This window comes from Gobius niger (assembly GCF_951799975.1).
Source record: "Gobius niger genome assembly, chromosome: 11".
NCBI classification, from domain to species: domain Eukaryota; kingdom Metazoa; phylum Chordata; class Actinopteri; order Gobiiformes; family Gobiidae; genus Gobius; species Gobius niger.
Window position 1 is genome coordinate 13148544 of NC_136862.1, and position 26718 is coordinate 13175261.

At 39.9% G+C, this 26718-nt stretch overlaps 3 protein-coding genes across 3 annotated transcripts; 2 read left to right on the forward strand and 1 right to left on the reverse strand.

The window, feature by feature from the left end:
* The first annotated feature begins 659 nt into the window (after positions 1-659).
* Positions 660-16189, forward strand: gusb (glucuronidase, beta). Its single transcript, XM_079566433.1, has 12 exons — positions 660-984; positions 2339-2524; positions 2644-2825; positions 2907-3049; positions 7906-8093; positions 8213-8365; positions 9280-9458; positions 10203-10349; positions 10739-10823; positions 12081-12257; positions 13621-13756; positions 15422-16189. Exons 1-12 carry the CDS (start codon positions 766-768, stop codon positions 15571-15573), a joined length of 1947 nt encoding a protein of 648 aa, XP_079422559.1. The 5' UTR covers positions 660-765; the 3' UTR covers positions 15574-16189.
* Positions 16190-17889: 1700 nt separating this feature from the next.
* vkorc1l1 (vitamin K epoxide reductase complex, subunit 1-like 1) lies at positions 17890-22576 on the reverse strand. Its single transcript, XM_079565775.1, has 3 exons — positions 22335-22576; positions 21179-21288; positions 17890-20299 (listed from the first exon to the last, which is right to left on the reverse strand). Exons 1-3 carry the CDS (start codon positions 22523-22525, stop codon positions 20073-20075), a joined length of 528 nt encoding a protein of 175 aa, XP_079421901.1. The 5' UTR covers positions 22526-22576; the 3' UTR covers positions 17890-20072.
* A 2026-nt stretch (positions 22577-24602) lies between these two features.
* On the forward strand, positions 24603-26644 carry znhit3 (zinc finger, HIT-type containing 3). Its single transcript, XM_079566859.1, has 5 exons — positions 24603-24830; positions 25417-25448; positions 25528-25593; positions 25667-25744; positions 26317-26644. The coding sequence occupies exons 1-5, from the start codon at positions 24763-24765 to the stop codon at positions 26505-26507; spliced, it is 435 nt and encodes a 144-aa protein (XP_079422985.1). The 5' UTR covers positions 24603-24762; the 3' UTR covers positions 26508-26644.
* The last annotated feature ends 74 nt before the right edge of the window (positions 26645-26718 follow it).

Consider the following 26718-nt stretch of genomic DNA (forward strand, 5'->3'; position numbering starts at 1 on the left):
TTAGTGATACCGGAGCGCGCGCTGCATCTGCGTCCAGCTGCGTCTCATCCGGCATCAGCCTTTTTTTTTATTACCAAGCACGTTTTCTCCAGCTCGACTTCACACAAATATAAAAGCTTCTGAGAGAAAAAAAAAGTGTCAAAATAGCAACAATTTTTTTATTTTTTTCTCATCTTTCTCTCATCTACATTTTTTCAATATTTTTATTATTATTATTATTTTCCCTCTTCTTTCTTTTTTTTTGTATTGTATTATACTGCAGTGATTTATGTGCCATGTATAAATTCAATAAAAAAAAAAAAAAAAAAAAAAAATAGCAACAAAATGAGGCAAAAACGTGATGATAAAAAGTGGTGGGAAAAGTGACAAAATTGTGACACAAAACACAACAAAAAGGCACGATGACAATGTGTAAAGGCGCGATGAAAAGTTTTTTAAAAAGTGAAAAACATGGCAACAACGCAAGGAAACAGATCCGTTTTGATGAGTTTTGAAGGTCATAGCTTTCAAAATGAGTGAAGAAAATGCGGATAAATGCGGATGCCATTATAAATTGATTTTCCAGTGAGCCTATCAGTGTTGCGCTGATCAATAACTAGACCAACAGCGCCTCTATCGGTACTGGGGGGAAATAGTGTTTCGAAATAGGAAGCATTATCGTCACGTGACTTTGCGAGTAGCAGCGATCGCGGAAGAAGAGAGGCTCGATCGGCGTGCTGTGCGCTCTGTAAACTTTTATGAACTTCAGTGACCCGCTGCTCCACGATGGCTGCCTGGAGACGGGTCGCCTGGCTCTGCGCCTCGTGCCTTTGGGCGGTGCTGGACGTGGCGTGTCCGCAGGGGTCCGGGGGCATGCTGTACCCCCGGGAGTCCTCCTCCAGAGAGGTGAAGGAGCTGAGCGGACTGTGGAGCTTCAGGGCGGACCGGTCTCTTACCAGGAACGAGGGCTTTGACCTGGCGTGGTACAGAAGTCCACTGACGTCTGTGAGTAGCGCGCGCCTCTGTTTGTTTGGCTTTTGACATGTGGTGCGGAGCGAAACCGTGACGCAAATATGTATTAACATGAAAACAGGGACTCAAACTGGCCCGAAGCTGATCAGGCGATTGCTCAATAAATGACCTACTTATCGCTGAATAATCACGTCAAGTTCCTTTTCAATGTTGCCAAATACACAAACATACAGCAAACATATAACTGACTTTGAACAGTCATTTTGGAGGTGAAGTATTTGCTCATTTCTGACAATAGAAAGCTGTTCAGGGTATGTGGGATTGTTTGGCTCTTTTTGGTTTGTGCAGCTTAATATTTCTGTGTTCCCAGATCTTCCATTGTAAAATTGGTGTTACTGATTTGTGATATTGTTTTCTTCAGTTACAAAAACACCTTAGAAGTTGTTTATATTTTTGAGATTATCCTCCAATCAGAAAGTCCCGCAGTTTTAGTTGCCAGAACTTGTGGCTAAACCATATGGCTTAAACCATTGGGCGAGGAAAGCCCTTCTGTGTGGTCCTCATGGCAGGGAGCTGACATTGCAGGGGTGACTCCAAAAGTCACTCCCTAGCACTGCTTAAAAGCCTGGCTCCAAAGAGTTTGTTTTTTGTTGTTTTTTCTGAAAAATTGCTATGACCCATGTGACAACGCTGAGCTAGGTGTCATATTTTTAACCATGGTACTTTTTGTATATCAGCACTAAAAGGTGGAAGCCTAAATCTATGATAGACAGGCTCTAAAGCTCTGTGGAGAGTCGTGACCGGTCCGCCCGGCTTCGGAACAGGCTTCGTAGGAGGAGATTGAGCAGCCATGTTAATTTCACAGACCACTTGGGATCATTACTATGAATGGGGCTGAATGGAAAACCGCTTATCTCTTGTATATTATATCTGCAGGCTAAACCCAGTTGTAGGAGCAATAAGTGAAGTAAGTGGGCTGTCACTCATGACTGGGTGGTGACGTGCAGGGTTCGAGGTCAGGTGTGTAACACTGTTACCATCTGCTATGTATGTGAACCACTCATTTAATCAAATGCCACAAAACACATTTGGTTGAAGTCTGTGCTTCTGTGATAGCCAAGCAGCGCGTCGTACAAACAGACCGAACCCAAAGTTTTCCTCTCAAGCGATATTAGGACTTTGAGCTGCTACACCAGTTTACAAAGAACCTTTAAAGGACTCCCTCCCACATCCACAATCCAGCTCTAATTCGTGCTAGCGCAGCTTCCAATATGTGTGGGTTGATAAGTCCACAAACCTATGCCCAAGCAGCTCAAAGCATCCCAGGTTGAGATTGTTTATAAACCTCCAAGAGCTTTAACTTTAACAATAAATATCTTCTGCTTAGACTGGGCCAGTGCTTGAAATGCCAGTTCCTGCCAGCTACAATGACATAACCCAGGACGCCACACTGAGAGACTTCATAGGCTGGGTTTGGTATGACCGGGAGGTGATGGTGCCGGCCCGCTGGGTCAAGGATGACGGAACGAGACTGGTTCTCAGAGTTGGAAGTGCTCATTATTACTCCATTGTGGTGAGTATTGCATCATTCCAGCTTTACTTTTTAGTGGAAAATGTTTGTTTCATTTTTCTCCCCCACGTTTGTTCACTTGACGTGTATTGTGGTTTCTGCGGCCGCTTTAATCCTGGCAGTGGGTGAATGGTGTCAAAGTTGCAGAGCATGAAGGCGGACATCTTCCTTTTGAGGCCGACATTGGGAGTGTGATCCGCGAGGACCCAACATCGCCCTGCAGGATCACCATCGCGGTCAATAACACTCTGACTCTAACGACTTTACCTCCAGGGACGATCACACACATGAATGACCGCACTAAGTAGGCCTCAGTTTCCCATATTAATTTTAGAACTTCGTTTAGTTACGTAATAATATTGTCTTCATTTTAACCTCAAAACAGATACCCTGGAGGTTATTTCGTTCAGAACATCTTCTTTGATTTCTTCAACTACGCTGGAATCCATCGCCCGGTGTTGCTTTACACAACACCCAAGTTCTACGTGGACGACATCACTGTGGTCACCGACTATTCAGACAACACTGGTAATTTCACACTGGAAACCGAATGCATGTGTTACCTGGCCCAGTATTGCTGTTACACCCCAAATAATGTTTATCTAGATTAGTTTAAATGTCTCAAATTGAGCGTAATGTTTTAAATTTTAGTTATTTTTAGTTAAGATTAGGGCCGGGTACAGAATTTTTTTTTTCGATACTTGGTTTTCTATACCGATACCTGAACCTTTTTCGATATCTATACTAAATTATTTGTCACATAGAACCATAAAACAGATTACTAATTCCTTCCATGTAATTTCATTTGCATTTGTGTCATTTGAGGTAAAACAACCGAGAAACTTCCTTTAATTACAATAGGGCAGAAAAAAACACTTTTCAAGTTTATCTTATTTTTTCCCAAGCTTTCCCCCAATGTTTCTCCCCACTTTGTCTATGTGTTTTCTTTCCTCTATTTTCTGAAAATGTAAAAAAAAAAAATTCTTACATTTTATTTCCCAATTTTGCCCCAAAATGTCCATCCATCCATCCATCCATTTTTTATTTATTTATTATTTTTTCAAAATTTTTACCACTTGTTTTTCCCATTTTTTTTTTCACTATTTTGCAGCATGAAAACTTGATTATGAAGATTTTCTATTTCTTTTCGGTACCTTCTTTCAATACTTATTACAATACTTATTAATTACTTACTTACTTATTACTTGTATTTTTCTATACCAGTACCTAAACCTTTTTTCTCAATACCAGACTGGTATCGTATAATGGTACCCAGTGGGCATATGACCTACATTATTTCACTTATTCTGAGAAATTTCTTTCGATTCAATACATTTTGTCTATTTATGCTTGTTTTATCTACCAATGGGGTCAGAAAAAGGCGCTTTTTGGTTGGCAGTTTTACTTTCGTATTTCAAGGAAGATTTCCTGAGAAAGAATTTGACATGTTTCCAAAGTGCTGCACACAAGATCGGAAATATAGGAATGCAAAATGAATTAATATAATAAAATCAAGTGAGGTCAGGTCAGTGTACTTTTGGGTATTTGGATTTTCTTCATTGGAATGAAAATAAAAAATGGAAAAACAAGTTGTTCTTCAATTTTGGTTTGCAAATCAAAAAACGAAACATGAAAAAAAAGTGAATGAAACGTTGTTTTTAAAGATAAAGCTGATTTTCATGTTTGCATTGTATATTTAATAAACAAAAAACAGATTAAGACGAAAACGAAAAACAACCCAATTTTCGTTTATGTAGCCGGAAGTTGTCATATTTGCGCCAAAAGCGCTAAATCTAAACGCCTCTTATATGAAGGTGCAGTTTGTGCAAAAACATCCGCCTTGTGATTGTCGGCCTGTGGCTCAAAGTGTGCCGCTGTATTGACACATTTTGGCCATTCCTTTGGTCAGTGGCCAGCAGACACTATAGATACTATAATAGGAATGATGGCGATAAAAAAAATCTTTATATGAGGCCGGAGTCTGGGGTCTCCTTTGTGCACAGTGAGGCACTGGTGTGAACCGAAGAGCGCAGGATTTTCTCTGTCATCAATGGCCTATTAGCAAATCAAGGGGAGGAACTATGTTTGATCTAATCAGTTGTACGCATGACTACTGTCTCTCTACGATAATGTCCTTCAGTAGATCAGGCTCTTGACTAACCGTCAATGATCTAAACCAGTGTGGTCAACGTGTCGCTTTAGCTCGGCCCCCAATCAAAACCGCCCTTTGACTCGGGGCTCCGTGCGCTCTGCTGCGCACTTGGTAACTTTTACGCACAGCCTCTCTTTGAGCGGTTCGAGCCAGACGCGCACGGCATATTCTGTGCACAAAGGCGTGGCTTGTGCTCTGTCCATATTTAGACTTGGTCTAACAGATTGATATGTTGGCTGAATGTGGAGGTGCAGTGGTCTTTACTGGCGGAGCCTGGGATAGAAGAGCCAGACACAGACACAACGTAACGGCGGCTCTCGTGAACGCCTCGACCTGCTCCATTCCAAGGCCAATACTGTAGGCTGTAAATCTAGGCAGACTTCAGTCTCGCACTGACAGCCTGCTATAGCCTACCTGCTGCTGATGGGAAGTTGACGCCCCTGCTCCCCACTAACTGCATCGGTTTTACAAGTGCCTCTAGTGCATCAAGACGCAGCATTTCCTTATGTGGCCAAGCTGCTCCCCGGACTGCAAACAGGCTACGTACAAGGGTCATTTCTGCAGATAATGCAGCGGTCTGGAACTGTACTGGCACGGGGGTCGTTGTAAACTTTGAGGACAGAAACCAGGGCTGCAATAAAGAACTCCAAATCACCAAATCTTTCTCTCTTTAATAAAACAGATGCACTGCCATACTTGATGCACTGCCATACTCGCGCCAACAACGCGTGTGCACGCCTTGCCAGTCTGCTTAGTGCATCTGGGCTGTGCGTAAAAGTTACCAAGTGCGCAGCAGAGCGCACGCAAAGGGCGGTTTTGATTGGGGGCCGAGTTAAAGCGACACGTTGACCACACTGGTTTAGATCATTGACGGTTAGTCAAGAGCCTGATCTACTGAAGGACATTATCGTAGAGAGACAGTAGTTGTGCGTAAAACTGATTAGATCAAACATAGTTCCTCCCCTTGATTTGCTAATAGGCCATTGATGACAGAGAAAATCCTGCGCTCTTCGGTTCACACCAGTGCCTCACTGTGCACAAAGGAGACCCCAGACTCCGGCCTCATATAAAGATTTTTTTTATCGCCATCATTCCTATTATAGTATCTATAGTGTCTGCTGGCCACTGACCAAAGGAATGGCCAAAATGTGTCAATACAGCAGCAAACTTTGAGCCACAGGCCGACAATCACAAGGCGGATGTTTTCGCACAAACTGCACCTTCATATAAGAGGCGTTTAGATTTAGCGCTCTTGGCGCAAATATGACAACTTCCGGCTACATAAGCGAAAATTGGGTTGTTTTTCGTTTTCGTCTTAATCTGTTTTTTGTTTATTAAATATACAATGCAAACATGAAAATCAGCTTTATCTTTAAAAACAACGTTTCATTCACTTGAAAAATGGCATATTTTTTTCATGTTTGTTTTTTGATTTGCAAACCAAAATTGAAGAACAACTTGTTTTTCCATTTTATATTTTCATTCCAATGAAGAAAATCCAAATACCCAAAAGTACACTGACCAGCCAGGCTAGTCATTCAACTAAAAAGATAAAATAGTTTAAAAGAAAATCATTAAAAACATAAATAAGATGCAATAAAAAACTTTAATAAATTTGTAAAAACAATAAAAGAAAATTAAAAACAATAAAAGAAAATTAAAAACAATAAAAGAAAATTAAAAACAATAAAAGAAAATAAAAGGCACAGAGGACCTAACCTGGCTAACGCCATGCTGCTGTGTGCGCTCGAATTATTTCGAACTGCACAACAGCCTGGGGACCATGGCCGAAATCTCCGGTGGATTTGGGAACCAATCACAGAGCGAGGAGGGACGGCAAGACGATGACGCGCTATTCGATATATGGAAGCTTGTAGTTTATTTACGGATAATAAAAAAAAAAGTTTATTTACGGATCCAACGTGACAGCAGCAGACACAATGGTATTTTTTGATAAAGCTTTAGACCTTGTTCTAAATAGTTTATATTCAAAAGTTTACAGCGGGTACGTCATACGTCATCTCATACGATGATACGATTGGCTGTGGCCTCGTGCAGACGCATGAGACTTTTTTTTTTTTTTTTCGTATCGCCCAATAAACGAGTATGGACGATCGTAAACCACACCTCTCCTACGAGAAAATGAATTGGTGGTCCCCAGACTAAATATCACTTGTGATTTTAGTCTGGTGTTAGCCAGGCTACAGAGGACCAAGAATAAAAGTGGGTTTTTGTTTTATCAAACAAGCAAAATATTCTTCATCTGATCTGGAAAAAACTGCTCAAAACAATATTAATATTCTAAATTCAAGTCATTTAAACTCATGCTTGTTATTTAATAGATTTACGATATAATCAAGATTTGGTTCATATACTTGGAACATCAACATTTGAGTAGAAACTGAACTATGCTTAACCTCTTCACCCTCTTAAATGGAGACAAAAATAAGGATGAAAACCCAACAAAAAAGTGACAAAAGAGCATTAAAAAAAAGACCAAAACATGGCAAGAAAGTAACAAAAAAAAGTGACAGAAGAATGATAAAAACGTGACAAAACCGCGCCTACAATACGACAAAAAAGTTACAATCAGTTTACCCAAATCTAAAAGCTTATTGACTGGAGACGTCTCATTTGGAAGAAAAGTCAAACTGGAGACGATGCACTCGGTTAAGGCACCTGCAATTTTAATTCATTTCAATTACAGATAATTTCATTAATGCTTTATTTTCGATCGGTGTCTTCCTGGTTTAGACATCATTTAGTCAAATTAGGATCTATTTTACTTATTCTTTCGCCTTTTCTTGCTTCCTAATCTTGTAAATTACGTAAGGGATAATGCACGACGAGGTGTCCATTGTCAGAAATAGCTGGACGACGCGGAGTCCAGTTATTTCTGATAATGGACACCTTGTCGTGCATTATCCTGCTTATACCATGGTCCCACGAACTGAAACTGTTCATTGGGGCCTGTTTGCTTATTTTTTTAAGTCCTGGGCAGGAGTTATTTCACTTTTTAAGGAGTTTTACCTGAAGCTAGCTCCAGCTCAATTGTTTATCGTTACTATGGAAGCGGCTGCAGTGGAGCGATACAGAATGTGATTTAACTGTTGCCGGACTAGGTGTACATTATCACTTTTCACTCAGTCTGTCCATGTCATACATCTACAGTACACATGATCCGTTCACGTTCACTAGTGCTGTATTAAACATGTTTGTATGTTTTGCGTAGGTTTAGTTCGATACGAGGTGTCTGTTAAAGGCGCGGCCACCGCCACCCTGAAGGTCACGCTGATGGACAAGGACGGTCACTGTGTCGCCACCTCCAGCCTACCATCTGGAGTGCTCAAAGTGGTCGACGTCAAGCTGTGGTGGCCGTATCTCATGCATGATAATCCGGGTTATCTTTATTCCATGGAGGTAAAGGACGATTAACTTTAACCTGAAATATCTGAGCTTTTTTTTTAACATCCAAAGTTGCATGTTTCTGCACACGCTTGAGTATTCATGGGTTCATCTGGTTGATCTTTTATTTCTAGGTCCGATCGTTTGTATCCGATGGACAGCGGATGTTTGAGGATGTCTATGTGTTACCTGTTGGAATCCGCACCATAAACGTCACCACCACCCAGTTCCTCATAAACAACAAGCCTTTTTACTTCCATGGCGTTAACAAGCACGAGGACTCTGATGTAAGTGCCACTAGAGGGAGACATACTCCATGCACTGAACACTGATATACAGACCAGAAAATACAACAATTATGGTGTTAAACACATACAACAGCAGTTCCTTTATTCCTCTGTTTGATATAATGTTTGCAAATTCTAAGTAATTAAATATTCACAGATTTATTTATTGTTTTGCGTTTGTGGCATTAAAAATATAGTATTTGAGCATTAAAATGTCATTGAAATGAACCTATTAACCCTTGCCTTCACCAAGTGCGTTTTCTGTATGATCTTCATATCAGCTTTACCCAAATCTAAAAGTTTACCTCCTACAGGCCAGTGTAACGCCTCATTTGAAAGCTAAGACCTACAAAACTGATCTAAATGGATTGCATTTTTGTCACATTTTCATCACTTTTTTTGACATTTTTTTGTTGCTCTTTTGTGGCTTTTTTGTCACTTTTTTGTCACTTTTTCATTTTTTTGTCACTTTTTCTTCACTTTTTTTGTCACTTTTTTCTTCACTTTTTTGTCACTTTTCTTCACTTTTTTGTCACTTTTTCTTTACTTTTTTGACATTTTCCTGTTGGTCTTTCTTCACTTTTCTGTGGCTTTTTTGTCACTTTTTTGTCACTTTTTCCTTTTTTTTTGTCACTTTTTTGTCACTTTTTCTTCACTTTTTTGACATTTTCCTGTTGGTTTTTTGTCACTTTTTTGTTGCATTGTTGTCACTTTTTCATCACTTTTTTATAATGTTTCTGTCGCATTTTCGTCTCATTTTTGTCGCTATTTTTTAACACTTTTTTCAAGAAGCTTTTAGATTTGAGAAAAGCCAAACGTGCTGGGTTCAGGCGGGGGTTAAGAGGTTAAATCTGTCACATGTGTAAACCCTGCTAAAGTAGCAGTCGGGTAAAACAATGCCCACTATGTTGCAGATTCGTGGTAAAGGCTTGGACTGGCCCCTGATTGTCAAGGACTTCAATTTAATTAAGTGGTTAGGAGCCAATTCATTCCGCACCAGCCACTACCCTTACGCCGAGGAGATCATGCAGATGTGCGACCGCCATGGCATCGTGGTCATAGATGAGTGTCCGGGCGTTGGCATCAAAGACATGTGAGTTACAGAGATGTTGATATTAAAGGGATATTTCAGGATTTTTGACATGGGGCCTCATTTCCTAGTTATCCAGAATGTTGTTGATTTCTGGAGATATTTTTTTTGTAATTCATGCAGTTCTTATATTTGAAGAGGTACATAGCGATAGGCTAGTGCAAGGCTAGCGCATTTCTATGGTATCAGCTAGCCTGTATTAAAAACAGTCTGACCCGTTCCACAGTGCACCTGAGACAAATCACTTATAACGCCAGACTAACCATATAAATGTCTGTGTCGATTTTTGGAATATAACTGACCTTGAATCACATGAATTATCGCATTTTGAGGGACTATTTTCTAGCAGATCACTCCGCCGCTGCGTAGCTTATACAACCACGGCGCTGATGCTGCTCAAATATAAGTTATTTTAAAGGCGAAATGGTTCAAATTATTCTATCGACACAGTCATTTATATGGTTAGTCTGGCGTTATAAGTGATTTGCCTCAGGTGCACTGTGGAGCGGGTCAGACTGTTTTTAATGCAGGCTAGCTGATACCGTAGACATGAGCTAGCCTTGCATTAGCCTAGCCCCACGTAACTCTTCAAATATACGAATTGCATGAATTACAAAAAAAAATATCTCCAGAAATCAACAACACTCTGGATAACTAGGAAATGAGGCCTTATGTCAACAATCCTGAAACATCCCTTTAAGATACATGAGGTTTTCTGTCTTGATTCATGTTATCGTTTTGTTCCAGTCGAAGTTTTGGAAATGCGTCTCTGGCCCATCACCTGTCTGTCATGGATGAACTCGTGCGCCGAGATAAAAACCACCCCTCTGTGGTCATGTGGTCTGTAGCCAATGAGCCGGCGGCAGAGATGCCTCCTGCTGACTATTATTTCAGGTGAGCGCAGCTGTCTCAAGAGTTTCTGACGTTGACACGGATAAGCACACAATTTCCTCTCTCGCTCCGCGTGGATTCAAATCTGCACTGACTGGAAGCTTCGCAAATATTTGAAGTATTGCTCGAATGTGTTAGAGTTGAAGGTGGGAGTGTTAAAGTTTACAAAGGCCGATCCCTGTACTCGCTGTGCTCACATGTGAGGAATGCAGCTCGAGTAGTTGCGATGCTGTCTGAACAGTAAACACAATGCCAGGCTTCCTCAGCTGGTACAAGTATAGGCCATATTTCTATTGGAAGGGTGCACGACACTGACGCTGTTGATTGCCCTATTATTAATGTCCTTTGGCTACTTAAATGCAAACTCCTGTGTTTTTGTTTCTCTCCTGTAGAACATTAATAAAACATACCAAATCTCTGGACCCAACCCGCCCTGTAACTTTCATCACCGACAGCAATTATGCCAGGGACAAAGGGGTGAGTTGGCAAATGGTTAATGTTTGTGGTTCATTTACCAAACCCATTCACACCTCCCTGCATTATAGTCCTCTTACAATAAGGGCTGGGTAGAGTTAATACCAGTTTGGTATTGAGAAAAAAGGTTCAAGCACTACTGGTATCGAACAAATTCAAATATCGAAATCAGGTACCGAAAAGAAATATAAAGTCTTCATATTCAAGTGTTTTATTTTATTTTAGAGAAAAAAATTGAGGGGAAAATAGGAAGAAATTAGAAGGAAAAAAAAAAACATTTGGGAAAAAAATAGAAAAAATATGGAATTTTGGTGGGGAAAAACCGTTTAAAAATGGTTTAAAATTGGGGGAAAAAATAAGAAAATGGAATGTGTTTTTTCTGTAGTTAACCTCTAAACCCCCTGCCTTTACCCAAATCTACAAAACTCATCTAAACTGATCATGTGTTGCTGCCGTATTGTTGACACTTTTTGGACTTTTTTTTTCTCCATTACTTTTTAAATGTGTTTTTGTCACATTTTCATCGCTTTTTGAATTTTTTCTGTTGCTCTGTTGTGGCTTTTTGTTTTTTCACATTTTTGTCACTTTTCTGTTTGTTTTTTTGCCTTTATTGTCACACAATGTCACTTTTTCATCACTTATTCATCACTTTTTCATGACTAATTTTTGTCACTTTTCTGTTTTCTGTTTTTGTCACACATTTTTGTACATTTTTCATCTCCTTTTTATCACATTTTTGTTGCATTTTTGGCGCTCTTTTCCAATACGTTTTTAGATTTGGGTAAAGCCAAATTGGAGAAAATGTGTCCGGTCGGGGTTAAGAGGAAGTTTCTCAAACAAAACAAATTAAATGTAAAGTAAAGGAATGCATGAACATTATTTATCTGTGTTATGGTTCTATATGACAAACAATTTAGGATAAGTATCGGAAAAAGTATCGTTCAGGTATCGGTATTGCAAAAAAATGTTTACGGTACCCAGCCCGACTTACAATACATTTGTCGTTTGGGGAAATCAGACTCATCAGTTTAGATGTAAAATATGGCAATTAGAGCAATGATTATTTGGCATTACCCTGTAATTGCATTAGTACAACATTCTTCCCCTTGAAAATTAGATTTAAATCCTGACTATTCCTTTGTATTGATTGTAAATATTAAATAATACAACAGCGCATGACACTCTTCGGTCATATTAGCCTCTTAAATCTTGTTTTTTTTATATATCAAATGAATGAATGTGCTATTGTGATGTGTTTAGGCCCCGTATGTGGATGTCATCTGTGTAAACAGCTACTTCTCCTGGTACCACGACCCGGGCCACATGGAAGTCATCCCCATCCAACTCAACACTCAGTTTGAAAACTGGTTTGGAAAGTACAAGAAGCCCATCATCCAGAGCGAATATGGAGCAGACGCAGTTCCAGGGTTTCACAGTGTATGAACAGTACAGTTGGTTCATGAAAATTTAAATGCTTTTGTTTTATAATGCAGCCTGTGTTCAGCGCTCGATCTCTTGCGTCACGTTTCCTGCCTGAGATCATCAGCTCATGCCAAGTGCCTCGCCCTTCATACGGCTTCTCCTGGCTTTAACCTCTTAACCCACACGTCTCTGAAAGCTTCTTCACCGAAGAGTTTACAGCCTAGGCCAGTGTGACGCCTGATTTGAAAGCTAAGGCCTGCAAAACTCATTGCGTTTTTTTTGTCACGTTTTCATCACATGTTTGTCACTTTTTCATCACAATTTAGTCACTTTTTCATCACATTTTAGTCACTTTTTTCATCACTTTTTCCTCACATTTTCGTCACATTTTTGTCACATTTTCGTCACATTTTCGTCACATTTGTCACTTTTTCATCACATTTACATAACTTTTTTCAGCACTTTTTCATCACATTTTCATAACTTTTTTCAGCACTTTTTCATCACATTTTTGTCACATTTTCGTCACATTTTCGTCACATTTTCGTCACATTTTCATCAGTTTTTAGTCACATTTTCATCAGTTTTTCGTCACATTTTCATCACTTTTTCATCACATTTTTGTTACTTTTTCATCACTTTTTTTGTCACTTTTTCATCACATTTTCATCATTTTTTCATCACGTTTTCGTCACATTTTCAACAGGGAAGAAGCTTAATAAGTTTTGTAGGTCTAGAGTAGCCTGGCTAACACCAGACTAAAATCACAAGTGATATTTAGTCTGGGGACCACCAATTCATTTTCTCGTAGGAGAGGTGTGGTTTACGATCGTCCATACTCGTTTATTGGGCGATACGAAAAAAAAAAAAAAAAGTCTCTTGCGTCTGCACGTAGCCATGGCCAATCGCATCATCGTATGAGATGACGTATGACGTACCCGCTGTAAACTTTTGAATATAAACTATTTAGAACAAGGTCTAAAGCTTGATTAAAAAATACCATCGTGTCTGCTGCTGTCACGTTGGATCCGTAAATAAACTTTTTTTTTTATTATCCGTAAATAAACTACAAGCTTCCATATATCGAATAGCGCGTCATCGTCTTGCCGTCCCTCCTCGCTCTGTGATTGGTTCCCAAATCCACCGGAGATGTCGGCCATGGTCCCCAGGCTGTTGTGCAGTTCGAAATAATTCGAGCGCACACAGCAGCCTGGCGTTGGCCAGGTTAGGTCTAGAGTAGGGTTAAGAATAAAATCATTTTATAAAATATGTTTTCAGTATGAGACTTCAGCATATGAACATAAGAATGAATTTAAAACATCCAGAACCACTGAATGTTTGGTTTATCAGATCGTGTGATTTACAATTCCGTCCTCAGGATCCGCCCATGATGTTCACTGAGGAGTACCAGAAGGACGTTCTCAAGAGTTACCACAAGGTGTTTGACGAGAAGCGGGAACAGTACGTGATTGGTGAACTCATCTGGAACTTTGCAGACTTCATGACTGTTCAAGGTACATCACTGTGAAGGTCATTGTTTTTAAGGGAGACCAACATAAGCGAAATTTACTGTTTTGAGCTTTTAACAATCAAAAACAAACTTGGAGCAGTCCTGTCCACTTTGGTTGTTTCTTCCTCTATTGCTGAAGCACTTCAAACCATAGGTGGCGATATATGTTTGTGGGTGTCCAGTCCAAAAAAAAAAAGACCAGGTCAGAATTGATCTCATGGACTCGTGTTTATGAGCCAGGCGCTCTACCTATGAGCTCTTAAGCCAATCAATGTGCTGCCGCCGCACATACATTAATGTGATGGACCGCCCGTGCTCGCATGTTCGCAGAAAAGGAAGTTGACGCCTGATTGATTTACAAGTTATTGAATAATTTTGTAATTAGGGAAAATTCGCCTGGGTGCCCAAAGGTTGAGTGGGTGCTCGAGTCCCTGCAGGCCACCCACAGGATCGGTGCCTATGCTTCAAACTGTATTTTATTGTTTCATAAAGGGAACTGTCCTCATATCTAAAGTACAGGGGAAACTTGGAAAATGTTAATATAGTTCAAAAGTGCAGTCATTTCTGTTATTCAATTTAAAGCAGTACTAAGTAACTTGTTTACCCTCATAAATCCTTTCCGTAGTCCCTGTGGGGGTTATACAAGTGTTAATGGGATGATTGGGGGGGTCTTTCATCTCCCCCTGGTGTCTCTGACCAGAAAACCACCCTTGCAACTTCGCTGCCATTGGGTCGGAGCCACCAATACACACTAATGGAATCACGAAGAAGAAGCTAACAGGCTCGCGGGCAAAGCTAACTGTGGGCTAGCACCTGTTACACAGTATTTACAGCCAAGTTTGAGTGAAAACAATGATCTCCATTGTGTAATTGGATGTACAATATCCCTCTTTACTGTTGTCTTTTCTGTCAGCGTAGTATTTACTCTCACGGACAATTAATAAGTGAAAAAATCACAACATGCTACAACACCTGCAGTGGCGTTTATGGCCTCTAGGGGCATGAGTTACTTATTACTGCTTATATATATTCTAATTTTTCCGAGTTTCATCTGCATCTTATCCATATAATAGAAATGTTTATGAGCAGTTCATCACGGCGCCATTGATTTGTCCTCATGCCGTATTCAGAAAGCGAAAGTTGTTTTCACTGTTTTATTATGTTTCATTCCCAGTAGTGTCCACAGAGGGCGCGCAAGGCCAATTTGAAAATCATGAAATCATGTTCAGTCCAGTCTGCCTGTCCTTTCTGTCTTTTCTTTACCTACACTATTTCTATTTTAAAAATTATATTGAATAAATGAATTAAGATTTTTAGGACTCAGTTATAAAGTATGTCCTCATTAAAACAGAAATATGTTCAGATTTGGTACATCCGACTTAAAGTGGCTGGATGCAAGTTGGCCATTTAATACTCACTACTGCCACCTCAGGTCTTACGTGTAACTGCACCTTCTATATTAAGCTCGTGCATGACGGCAATTCGGACCCGAGGTAACACCTTTTTGAGTGACAGTGCAGGATTTTAGGGGCAGTTGTGGTGAACAGGTCTGGGCTCATTCTACACCTTGGGATATTGCTGGAACATGTAGGGAGGAAAATACATAGTTTTAACATTTTTAAACTCATATAGTCCCTTTAAAGAAATGGTTATCTTTGTGTTTCTGCAGGCATCACTCGAGTGGTGGGGAACAAAAAGGGCGTCTTCACCCGGCAGAGGCAGCCCAAAGCCGCAGCCTTCATCCTGAGGGAAAGGTACTGGGGGTTGGCGAACGCAACAGGAAAGTTACCTCCATGGACCAAATACCCCTGCTCTCTCTGACCTCTGCCTTCACTAAAGATCTTAGTATGAGAATGTCTAACGAATCCACAGTCGGCACGCACAGGCCTGTTGTTAAATTTGCATATGCTGAGCCCAGAAACACTATGAGCAGCACTACATTTATCAAAGTCCTCATAGGTCGCGTTCTAGAGCTTGATACTGTCATAATTTCGGATGGAGGGCAGGTGCCAATACAAGTCTATGGGAAAGAAATCTCCAAAGGGAAAAATGTGGAAATTGATCATTATTTGGTAGCGACTGGATCCACAAACCTACGTTAATCTTACGGCTGAAATCCTTTGTCACCACTTTTTGCCACCTTTTAAAGAAAATAATTGGACCTTATATGTGCTGACAAAGAAGACACTGAACTTTGTGGCCATTTTTGCTTTATGTGGATTGTCCCAGTCATGACGGATCTATTACCTGCCCTCCACCTCAATTTGAAACTATAGGCTCTTTGTGAACACAACCTATTGTCACTCAAACATTTGCATAGGATCACCTGATACGTGTGGGACGTCCTGCGAGGGTGGTGGCATTATTTCTTTAGCTATCATATCAGGTTATTAAGATAAAACTGAACTACATTCCAACGGCTTTTAGAAGAGTCTTAAAAGGAAAATATAATAATAAAGTGCTGTATGTCGGCTTTTTGATTCTTGTTTTGGAAAGAGTTTGTATTGGTCTATGCAATTTATCAAAGCTTTTGTACAAGTCTAGCTGCTGAACAAAATGTGTTTATATTTTGTAAACTGTAATAAATGCTAAACATGTAATAAACCGTTGTCTGTCCAGTATGTAAGTCACACAAGGCTGACCTCTGTGGATATAAGTGAAAGGTTTAGAGGTTTAGGGATCATCGGCTTCTCTATCGGTGAATTACCTTTTGGTCTCATCACCTGGTTAACCTTTGAGTTCCAGCGACTCATAACTAGTGTTTTATAATGTAATCTCTCTCTACAATGAATAATAAAAGAGTTCCTTCACTTTTGCCTGGAACTTACACCAAGTTTGCACGTCCTCGCTCTGCCTGTTCTGCCACAGCCGGAGGTGTAATTTGCTTTAGGGGCGAGTTTAGTTTGTGCTTGTGCAGTTATGTGAGGATTTTAGGCCTTTAAATTTTTTTTTTTTCGCTTTGGTGAAGTCTGTAATTTTTAAACGTGTCCACATTGTTGGGTGTTTGTCAACCAAGCCACATAAAAGCAAAGTGACTACTATGAAGATTGTGCGGTATGAGGGACAGATTGTAATGTAAACTCAGGGGTATTGCAAAATGTTACTAAACACAGTGTGTCCCATTAAAATCAACACCGCATTCATTTCCAAATAGTGGCAATATTGTGACACTAAAACATTCAAAATCAGGACCAAAGCTTCACCTATTTAGACCATGACCAAAAACTGAACTTTTGCATATTTTTAAGTTACCATTATTTGTTTTAGGCTGTTACCTAATATTTCCATGATCATTTGATGTTATATATTGCAGCCCTAACCCCGCGTCTGTATTTATTATTGCTTTGAGTTCAAAAACTAAAGATACAAGGCTGTTTCAGAGGGAATGTTTTAATGGTAGGTTATTTCCATGTGACAATGACAATTAAAATATCACCCCTTTTCCAGTTTTCTCACGATTTTTGAACTGCTTTCTAGTCGTCCGCTCATTTGGTTCTGGTAACACTTTATCAAGTTAAGAAAATACAGCATTTTAAAACATATTTGGCAACACAGAAGCAAACCCGGTAATTTTCTTTTTCTCCACAAAGAAATTTAATCAATGGTTTATGCTGACACATGGATTCCAAGCCCTCCAAACTCTTGGTTTTTCGACTAAAATGACCCAACAATAACAGTCTATACAGCTAAAGGGCATAATTAATGATGAAAAAGGACATTACAATCTTGAGTGTATTCTTTGCTAACAAACATGTCCTAGCTAGACAAGCAGTTGACAACAGAAAAAACAAAAGCCTCATTTGACAGGGCAGAAATCTGGCAATTTTGGAACTTGTACATTGACATCGTTCACTCACATCGGGAATGACAAATTCATCAGTAAATTTTGAGAAAGGCAAGCACAAGTGCCTATTTCAGTAACCATTCTTTATATACAAGGCTATTACTGTTGCTCGTCTTTGGCTCGAGGCCTGGTGATCACACAGAAGGCACTTTAGTTGGCATTGGTGATGCAACTAACATGGCAGTTATACCTCGGGGTCTGACAAAATGTTAGTGTCAGCTCTCAATATCGACGCTGAACATATATTTAGACAGAACAGTGATTGTTGGACCAGTCAACACTACGGCTTCAGCTTCTGCGACCCGTGTCACTTTAACTGCACACATGTGGGAAGGTACGACAGGCAAAAAAAAACAGAAGGTCCTGTCATCTTCTAGACGTGCACAAACTAGTCCACAGATGACTTCAGCAAAAGCAGAAAAATGTTATTTTAATGTTTGACCAGAAAACTGTGAGAGAAAGACTGAAATGTAGAGCAAATAAAAAAAATCTTTGCATTTTTTTATTGTACTACTGACCTGTAGTTCTAAAAAAACAAAAAAAACAAAAATCTGTTTGGATACGCGGGTGTAACAGTCGCCTACACAAGTATTTTTGATCAGATTGAACTGTAGGGCAGGTTCTTCTGTTGAACCAAATATATTCAGAAATGATCCGTATGACCAAATGGACAATCGACTAAATGAGAACATTTGTTATTAGTGTAAGCTCCCAGTCGTTCACAACATTTCCATCAGTGAGCACCTTTTTCCAATAGGTGGTCATCCGGACTAGATTGTTAGGAATTTGAGGGGAAAAAAACTGTGGACGTTTTTAGATGAAGAAGCAAAACATTCTCAATTTATAGAACCGCACAGATGACTACACAGAGCCATTATTCTCATTGCAAAGGGAAGCAATACACTATCCAAGTAAGTAACTGACAATATGTGTAAATAAAAGAACCTGCAGAGTAAAGACACATTAGTACAGTCTACGTAAGCACTGGTCAAGTTTAACAGCCAACATAACCCCGAAGCCAGTAGATGACAGGCCATGCATTTGAAAATGAAAGACTTAATACCAAGACATTCTGAATACTGTAGGCTGCTGGCGTTGCCAATACACAGGAGTCAGCGGCTCAGCCCCAATCGTAAACCAGCTTTATGCAAACATGTAAGAGTAAACTCTTCAGAAAACCGCTTGGATGTTTTTGAACATGAAGAAGACCCTTAATGGTATATGCTGCACTCTTTTTGATCTACAAAATAACTCAGTGATTGTTCCATTGACATCACATGTACACAGGTCCTGACAAATTCTACATATTCAATATTAAGAGATGCCCCGCCACGGTGTCACTCTATCCCACCTGCTCCATGAGAAAACAATCACAGTGTAGCAGCCTTTGCTACCTCATATACTCTGCTAGAAAGGAGGGAAACACTTCACTGGTTTTGTCATTTACAAAAAAAATAAAGCCTTGGACAAAAAAAAAAGAAAACGTGTTAACACAACATACACTCATCCCAGACCTCCAAAATAAAATACAAACACTCTTTTAGGCACATAAGTCTTGGATCCCACATATGAGGTGATCAGGAATGGTTCTCACACAGTCAAAAGTCTCAAAGACAGTCGTCTGTTCAGTGGTGAAATGGTAACCACGCAGAGGTCTATGCGACTTTGAACTGTCTGACCGGGTTTGGAGGAGTACTGGTGCTCAAATCCCCAGACTTATTCACCTAGTCGTGACCTTGAGTGCTTTTGTTCCAGATTTGAATCCTTAAAACATCTGTGTCCAGGAAAAGTACAATCTAGGTTGGAATATTGCTATTTCACCTATTTACAGTAATGGAAAATAAAAACTAAATGATCTACAGACAACATATCACATTGTTGTTTAGTGGTCCTCCTCATTATGAGTGTAAACATGAAAAGCCTACTTTTAATGTTGGTTTTGTCCCCGTATCCTGCCACACATTTGCAAATCGGTTTCATAACCTATTATGAGCTCTAAATTAGGGACCCATCAATCCTTCCATATTATTAGTGTAGAGTAGACCCACTGTGCAGTTTTAGCATTTCAAGTGCACCTTTTAACAGTAACGTCCCACATTATTCCATTTTGTGATCCTTTTTGCTCAGTTAGATCCATCCTCCGTTGATTCTTTCTTGTACCTCTGCTTTCTCTGGGTTGAAATGTGTCCCCCGTGCACACACACCGCCATCCCGTCCCGAGAGTGCGTCATTAAAACATGGAAAAGGAAATTTAAAAAAGAAAAACTTTTAAACTTTGTAATCCTTCTGTGTTTGCTATCAACATTGATGTGTCAGGCCCAACATTTAGTAAAATTTCTTCATTTTTTGTTCGAACACACAGCAGAATAAACAATGTTTGGAAGCAAGGTCTCCTGGTGGCAAGTCAAATGTTCAGAGGTCACATTTCTTTTTTGTCTCAATTCTTGTGTTTTGTTTTCTTGCCGTTCTCCACAGCTTAGTCCTGCTTAGTCTGGAGCTGCTGCTTCCAGGCCTCATTCAAATATACTAGTCGCTTGTAGTTGAGGATAAAGAGAATGATGTTCAGGGCATATGTAGTAATGCAGATGACGCAGAAGTCCTTTAGGACAAAGTAGAGGATGTAGCCCAAATACAGGGAGCCCATCACCGACAAGATGGAGGTCGTCATGAGAAAAAGGGCCGCCATTGCGCTCACAGTTAGTCCTACGGGAAAGAAACAAAGCTTAGGCAAAGAAGTGAAAGGCATGGCTTTTACACACACAAGCAGTTTGATGAGTCTGCGTTTCTCTGGGCCTCGGACAGTTCTCTATTTATATAATACCCCCTTCACCCCGAGTGAAATACCAATATACTGGTCATGCTAAGTTTGTCACATGAGGCGTAGTCATCAAATGTGCAATTTCTGAATTTCAGCTCAGTTTAATCTTACAGTAGAAACAGCACTTTCTCATTGAGACAGATTTTTTGAGGTTTTGGAGTCACGCCGCCACAAAGATTGCAACATTTGACAGTTTTGACCCTTGGTAGCATTTTCTTTAATATGGAAATCTTGACCCGCTGTAGCAGTTTGGTTTGACTGTGCCTCTATTGTGTTAGTCAATGAGCGCTAACTGCTGTGGCTAAAAGGACCACTTGTTCGATGCCAGCACCAGGTGGCTAGATGTGCCCACTGGCCATTAGGCAGGCAACATGTCAAAGCAGCATGACCAACGCCATGCCAGCGGTGACTCTCTGGACATACTGTGAAGTACACGCTGTGACTGTATAGAACATGGAAGTCACACTGGCAATGTGAACATGTGTATGGAAATTCAGGAATGCTTTTATTTTGCCTGTCTCAAGTGTCGTAATCCGTTATATTTCTAACATTTCAATCCTGCTTGTGACAAACATGGTTAGCACAAATATTTATCAAAAAAGCTACATTTTTGTATTCTAGAGCAGAACCAGGATAAAACCATTTAAGCAGTCTGAAAGGTTCTGTCCCACTGAAATAATCTTTCACTCCAAAATACTGGATTAATTTCAGTCAAATGAATTGTGCGACATGAACCATGTGAGAGAGCAAACATTACAGCTTACCTAGTAAGAGCTGAAAAGCATAAAAGACCACCCCGTAGACACTGTTCGGTTGATTCAGTGCACTGTCGTTTCCAAAAATTGAGCCCAACAGTCCAAATCCGCGGCCCCACCTGATGCAGAAAAACATAAACCATTACTGCTTTATTCAGACAGGAGACAGTTATGTCCAAAGTGAACAAATAACAGGACAAACTATGTATGGCATCCTCCTCAGTCGAGATAAGATATGTACAATGAATAAAGGCTTGTCCAAATTAAAACATTGTATTTTGCAGACACTGGTTCCTCCCACGTTTAATGTCCTACACTAAATAAGTTACATTCCTCTTGCTGCAGGTGTCACACAGTAGGTGGGGTAGCCTTGATGTGACATGCCCACAACAGAGCAGGAATAGCAACTTCTTTAAAGTCTGCAATGTATTGTGTCATGATGGGTTTGATGCCAGAGTAACGCTTCTCTTTAACTATCTCCTCAATGAGTGTAGTGCATGAATGTGAATACAGTATGAACCCACCGCAAACCCCCTCACTGACCTCTAGAACCCTGTGCTGTGTCTGTGGTAACAACCCCAGACTGACAGAGAGGTTTCAACTTTGGCCCAGGCTCATGACAAGAAGATGAGTGAACTTGAGTCATGTGCAGAACTAGACTTTGCAAACATTAGTAATCAATAATAAAACAACCCGGCTTAATATGTCCAATATAACTACATGAAAGCATTGCCATATATTTACGTTGATATAACATCCCTGTGCATGTCCTGTGAGGGGCTGTTTCTGTGTTAACATGTCCGAAACCAACGTGTGATCAAGACGAGCCTGTAAACTGCACAGTATAGCTTCACTAACACGGAATAACTGCCTAGATTAAATGAGTATCACGCATTAGCTCCGATAGCTGCTAGCTTTGATAAGCTACATGGCTAATGATGTACTTATTACATATGGACTGAAAACAAACACACAAACACCGAAATCAAGAGTGATACAACGCAGGGTGGATGTAGTTGCATGAGTTTAAGGCTAGTGCCAGCGGGCTACAGGTAAATGTGGTGTGAAGTGACAGTTTGGAGCGCAGCCCTTCCCAGTTTGCCACAAAGCAGCAGCTTCATTGAGCGCCACCACAGTCGGCGCTCTTTGCTCAATTCAAAATTACCTTGAGCTGAACACTTTGGAGCAGCTGATGGAGCTGCTCAGATCACACATCGCCGTGTAGCTCGGATCCAGAGCCTTTTCCCTCTCGACATGAAAAGCGTATAAAGATAGCAGGATCCCTATGAGGCAGACGAGAAGCCTGGCTATTCTTTCCCACCGAGGGGTGGACACTCTCAGGACGGGCGCCGCCATCACTCTGTGGCCTAGCTGTGGAGACACGCATACAGACGCAGTACAGCCTCTCGGTGCGTCACAGCAGCATCAGGGCGGAGCCAGCGCACATACACAATGAGGAGCATTAACTGCACATAATAAAACATCTGTGAAAGCAAGCGAGGAAAAGCTGTTTTATTTACTCCTTACAACTGTTCAATTGGATTAGGTCAATATTACATTTTTGATATTTGCAGTATTTTCCTCCTGTATTATTTTCTAAATTAATGCCTTCATATCACACAAGTACAAGTTCAGAGTTGCAGCATAAGCTACGTTTAAAAAAAAAGCAGTAATTGCATCTAAAACGGAAGTAATTTTACCAACTTAAACATTTTTCGGCTTTTATGTTGAGCTATAAAACTGTAATCGAAACGACTGTTTGGAAAGGGGAGGTCAGCAAAACGTTACTTTAATGCATAAACTAATTCAAAACAACAAAATAAAATAAACTTTATAAACAACAAACCAAAACAAACATGCTGTACTGTTTATTATGATAGATCCATGGCTGTACCTGCCAGCGGCGCAGACACAGTCACGTGACCACGCATATAAAAACACTGAGTGACATCATCTGTTTACTTGCTGCTGGACTGGCTCCTGCGAAAGTTGCTGCTCCACTACTGCATTTCTTCTGATTGTAATCATGGCGACAGATTTTGAAAGACTTGTTTCTTTCGAGCAGGCTCACTATGACCAGTACGAGTACTACAATCTGCGTGAATACCCGTGTCACGCTGGGGGTAAAGGACGCACTAAGAGAGAAATCGAGCTCAACACCAACCGCCATTGTCCTGCAGGTCACGAGAGGAAAATCGCAGAAAAATTACACAATAGTGAACTAAAGCGGAGAAGCACCAAGAGCCCTTCTTCCTGAGGATGTACTCTGAAAGACAGGCAAGTCCCCGATGTTTTGTACACTTTTCAAAGCCTGTTATAAAGTAATTGGACGCTGATAGAAACTGCACATCCCCCAATAGGCTGCAGCAGAGCGGCATTAGTAAACAAAACCAGAGCAGATCTGACCTCAGCTTTATAAGTATTACATTTCATTATTTGGGGACATAAATTGTACCCCTAGAATGGCACGTGCTGCTCTGATATAGAAAGCATGGATGTATAAATCCTGCTGCAAAGAGTACACTGTGTACTGTTTACTTTTATAAAACAGGCGTGGCTCCAAATTTCTGCCCACTGTCTCCCCATCCCCACTGTCTGGATCTGTGGATCTTAAATACACATTTACAATGATCTATCCAGAGTAAATCTGTACGATTGTGTTTTATTTTTATTGTCGTTATTGTTATGGTGGCTGATGAATTCCACTTTTTCCACAGATGTGGACCGCCGCTGGATTTAGAAGTTGACCAAGCCAAATGTGTTTGCCTTTTCCTGACCTAGTGACTGGAGATGACACCAAGAATATTTGGAGTCCCACGTGTGATGCACTCTCCAGAACTGTACTGTAATAAGACCAGCAACTATTCAGTTACAGCTGAGCACGAATAGTTAGTGTTGATCTATTCAAGTCCGTGAGAGTGTGATGTATAAAATATAGCTATTTGAACCCAATGATGTTGTATTTTAATAAAGTGATGACAGTTTATCAACATGTTTAAATAATTAAATCCATTTATAGATTGACTTTTTATCTGTTGAATCTGTTTTTAAACAATAAAACAATGATAAATATATTTGAATGGAAGTTTTTTTATTCTTCCTGCAGCAGGTTCAGCCTTTCTTTGGGGAGTTTGCACATCACCATATCTAAAAACATCAACAATAGTGGCCCCCTTTTATTTTGATGCCTTCTATGGCCTCCTATTGTAGTTTCTTACTCTCACTAGAGTAGTCTGTCGTCTGAAAAGGGTGAATAAATAAAATGCCAATACAATTATCTAATTATGATGTTGCCATAAGATTCTGCACACCCCTGTTTCTGAATGATCTTGAGACTAATGTCAAAGTTGATTCTTAGGCTGATGTAATATCTCTTTATTTATATTTTGTTGGGCATTCTTATCATCCTTGTCTTGCTACTTCTCCATAACATTTATTTGCCATCAACATTGTTTACGTTTATGCGTGCTTTTATTTTGAAGGTGCATTCTGCTAACCCGGATGCTGTGCTTTCCGGAAGGTCATGATAATCAGAGCACCACGTGAATAACACAAACATTAGCACGATATCATTATCAGCAAGAAACAGAAAGATGCAACTTTGCAGTGTTTGCACAGAACAGACGCCAAAATACAAATGTCCAGCTTGCAAGATAAGATAGTAAGTGGTCTCGATTATGTTATCTTAGCTTAGTTTGCGGCCGTGGTAACTTAATGCTACTTCTGTTCTGATATGACTTAGTGGATTTACCTACAGTGGGATTAATAAAGCCATTTCTTATTCGTTAAATTTGGTGGATCAGAATTTGGCGACATTCTCGGACAATTCTGCAGTTTTGATGTAAATGTAACGCTGCCTCTCAGATGTACTGTGTGAGTTCGGGAAATTCCACAGTTACCATGGAGATCGGCCATCTTTGCAGCTGTTAGCATACATTTCCATTGACTAACATTAGCTATAAACAGTATAAAAAGTGGATTAAAAAAAGCCGTGGAACAGCTCCGTTAGCTGCTGAGTTACTGCTGGTAAATACATCTAACACACTGTGGTGTCCAAAGTGTTTTAATGTGAATAATAACTCCAGTATTTTAACTTTTAAAATCTCCATTAGTTTACAATCGCTGCTACTCCCATAATGCTTAGCGATATGACATCACATTCCCGAACTCTTATAGGCTTAAAACTATAATAAAAATAACTATAATTTGCCTGGAGTGTGTTTTTTAACTTACCATTTCTCTTGTAGTTGCTCTCTGGTTTGCTACAAGACACATAAAGGTAATGTCGACTTATTTTTATGTTGTTTGTGAATCTGATCATAAAATGCACCCTAGATAATCCATGTTATCGCTTGCAGATGCTTGTCTTCCCATTCAGCCGCCTTCACAAACGGATCCTGAAAACAAGGCCACCAACAGCACAGGTAGCCTTCTGCACTGCATGTGACTGCTACTGTGTGCTTTGGCTCCAGGTTTATGTACTTATTTACTTTACAGATCCATGGAGCATTGAGGATCTTCTACATGAAGATGACTCAATAGATAAAGTACCCATGGATAAACTACAATTGTTAGGTATCAATGGCATTTTCTTACAAAGTTATTATTCATGAATGTTTGCATTGTCAAACAGGTGGTACTGCCTAAAATATAAATCTTAAAGGGATCTTTCAGGATTTTTAACATAGCCTCATTTCCTAGTTATCCAGTGCATGTCCTCCAAACGTTGCCATATCTGATCTGTAGAAAGCTCCTTTGTGAATTCCATGTGTAGTAATGCCGGCCGCAGGTAAACAAACTAGTGTAGATCCGGTAACCTAGCAGATCACTCCACCGCTGCGTAGCTTACAACCAGGAAGCTGATGCTGCTCAAATATAAGTTATTTTAAATGCAAAATGGTTATATTTCAAAAATTATTCAGTCAACACAGACATTTGTATCAGTAGTCTGGTGTTATAAGTGATTTGCCTCAGATGCACCGTGTTTGGGTCAGTTTTTATTGCAGGCTACTTGTTACCATAGACATGCACTAGCCTAGCACCACTAAACTCTTCAAATATAAGGACTGCATGAATTCTGGATAACTAGGAAATCAGGCCCTATGTCAAAAATCCTAAAATATCCCTTTAAATATGCTCCTCAATAGGTCAGTCCAAAGAGCTGCAGGACTTCTTGTGTAACCCCCATCTGAGACAGCTGTTGCGCTCCATCGACGATGCTGAGAGCAAAGAGGATGTGATGAGGGCCGCGATGCAAGAGCCTCTTTTTGTAGAATTTTCTAATTGCTGTTTAAAAATTGTAAATGATCAAGAATACGACTTTAATGATGACGAGTAAAGATTATTGTTTGAAATATAGTGAACTTCATCTTTCCTATAGTGTCTTTTCTGTACTTTATTACTGCCACAGCACAGTATTTACTGGAAATGATCTATTATGAGTGTTTTTTTTTGTAATGTAATGCAAGGAGTAAACTAAGAACAATCACATATTTTGTGTTTATTTAATAAAATTGTATTAAAACAAATGCTCTATAAATACAATTCTC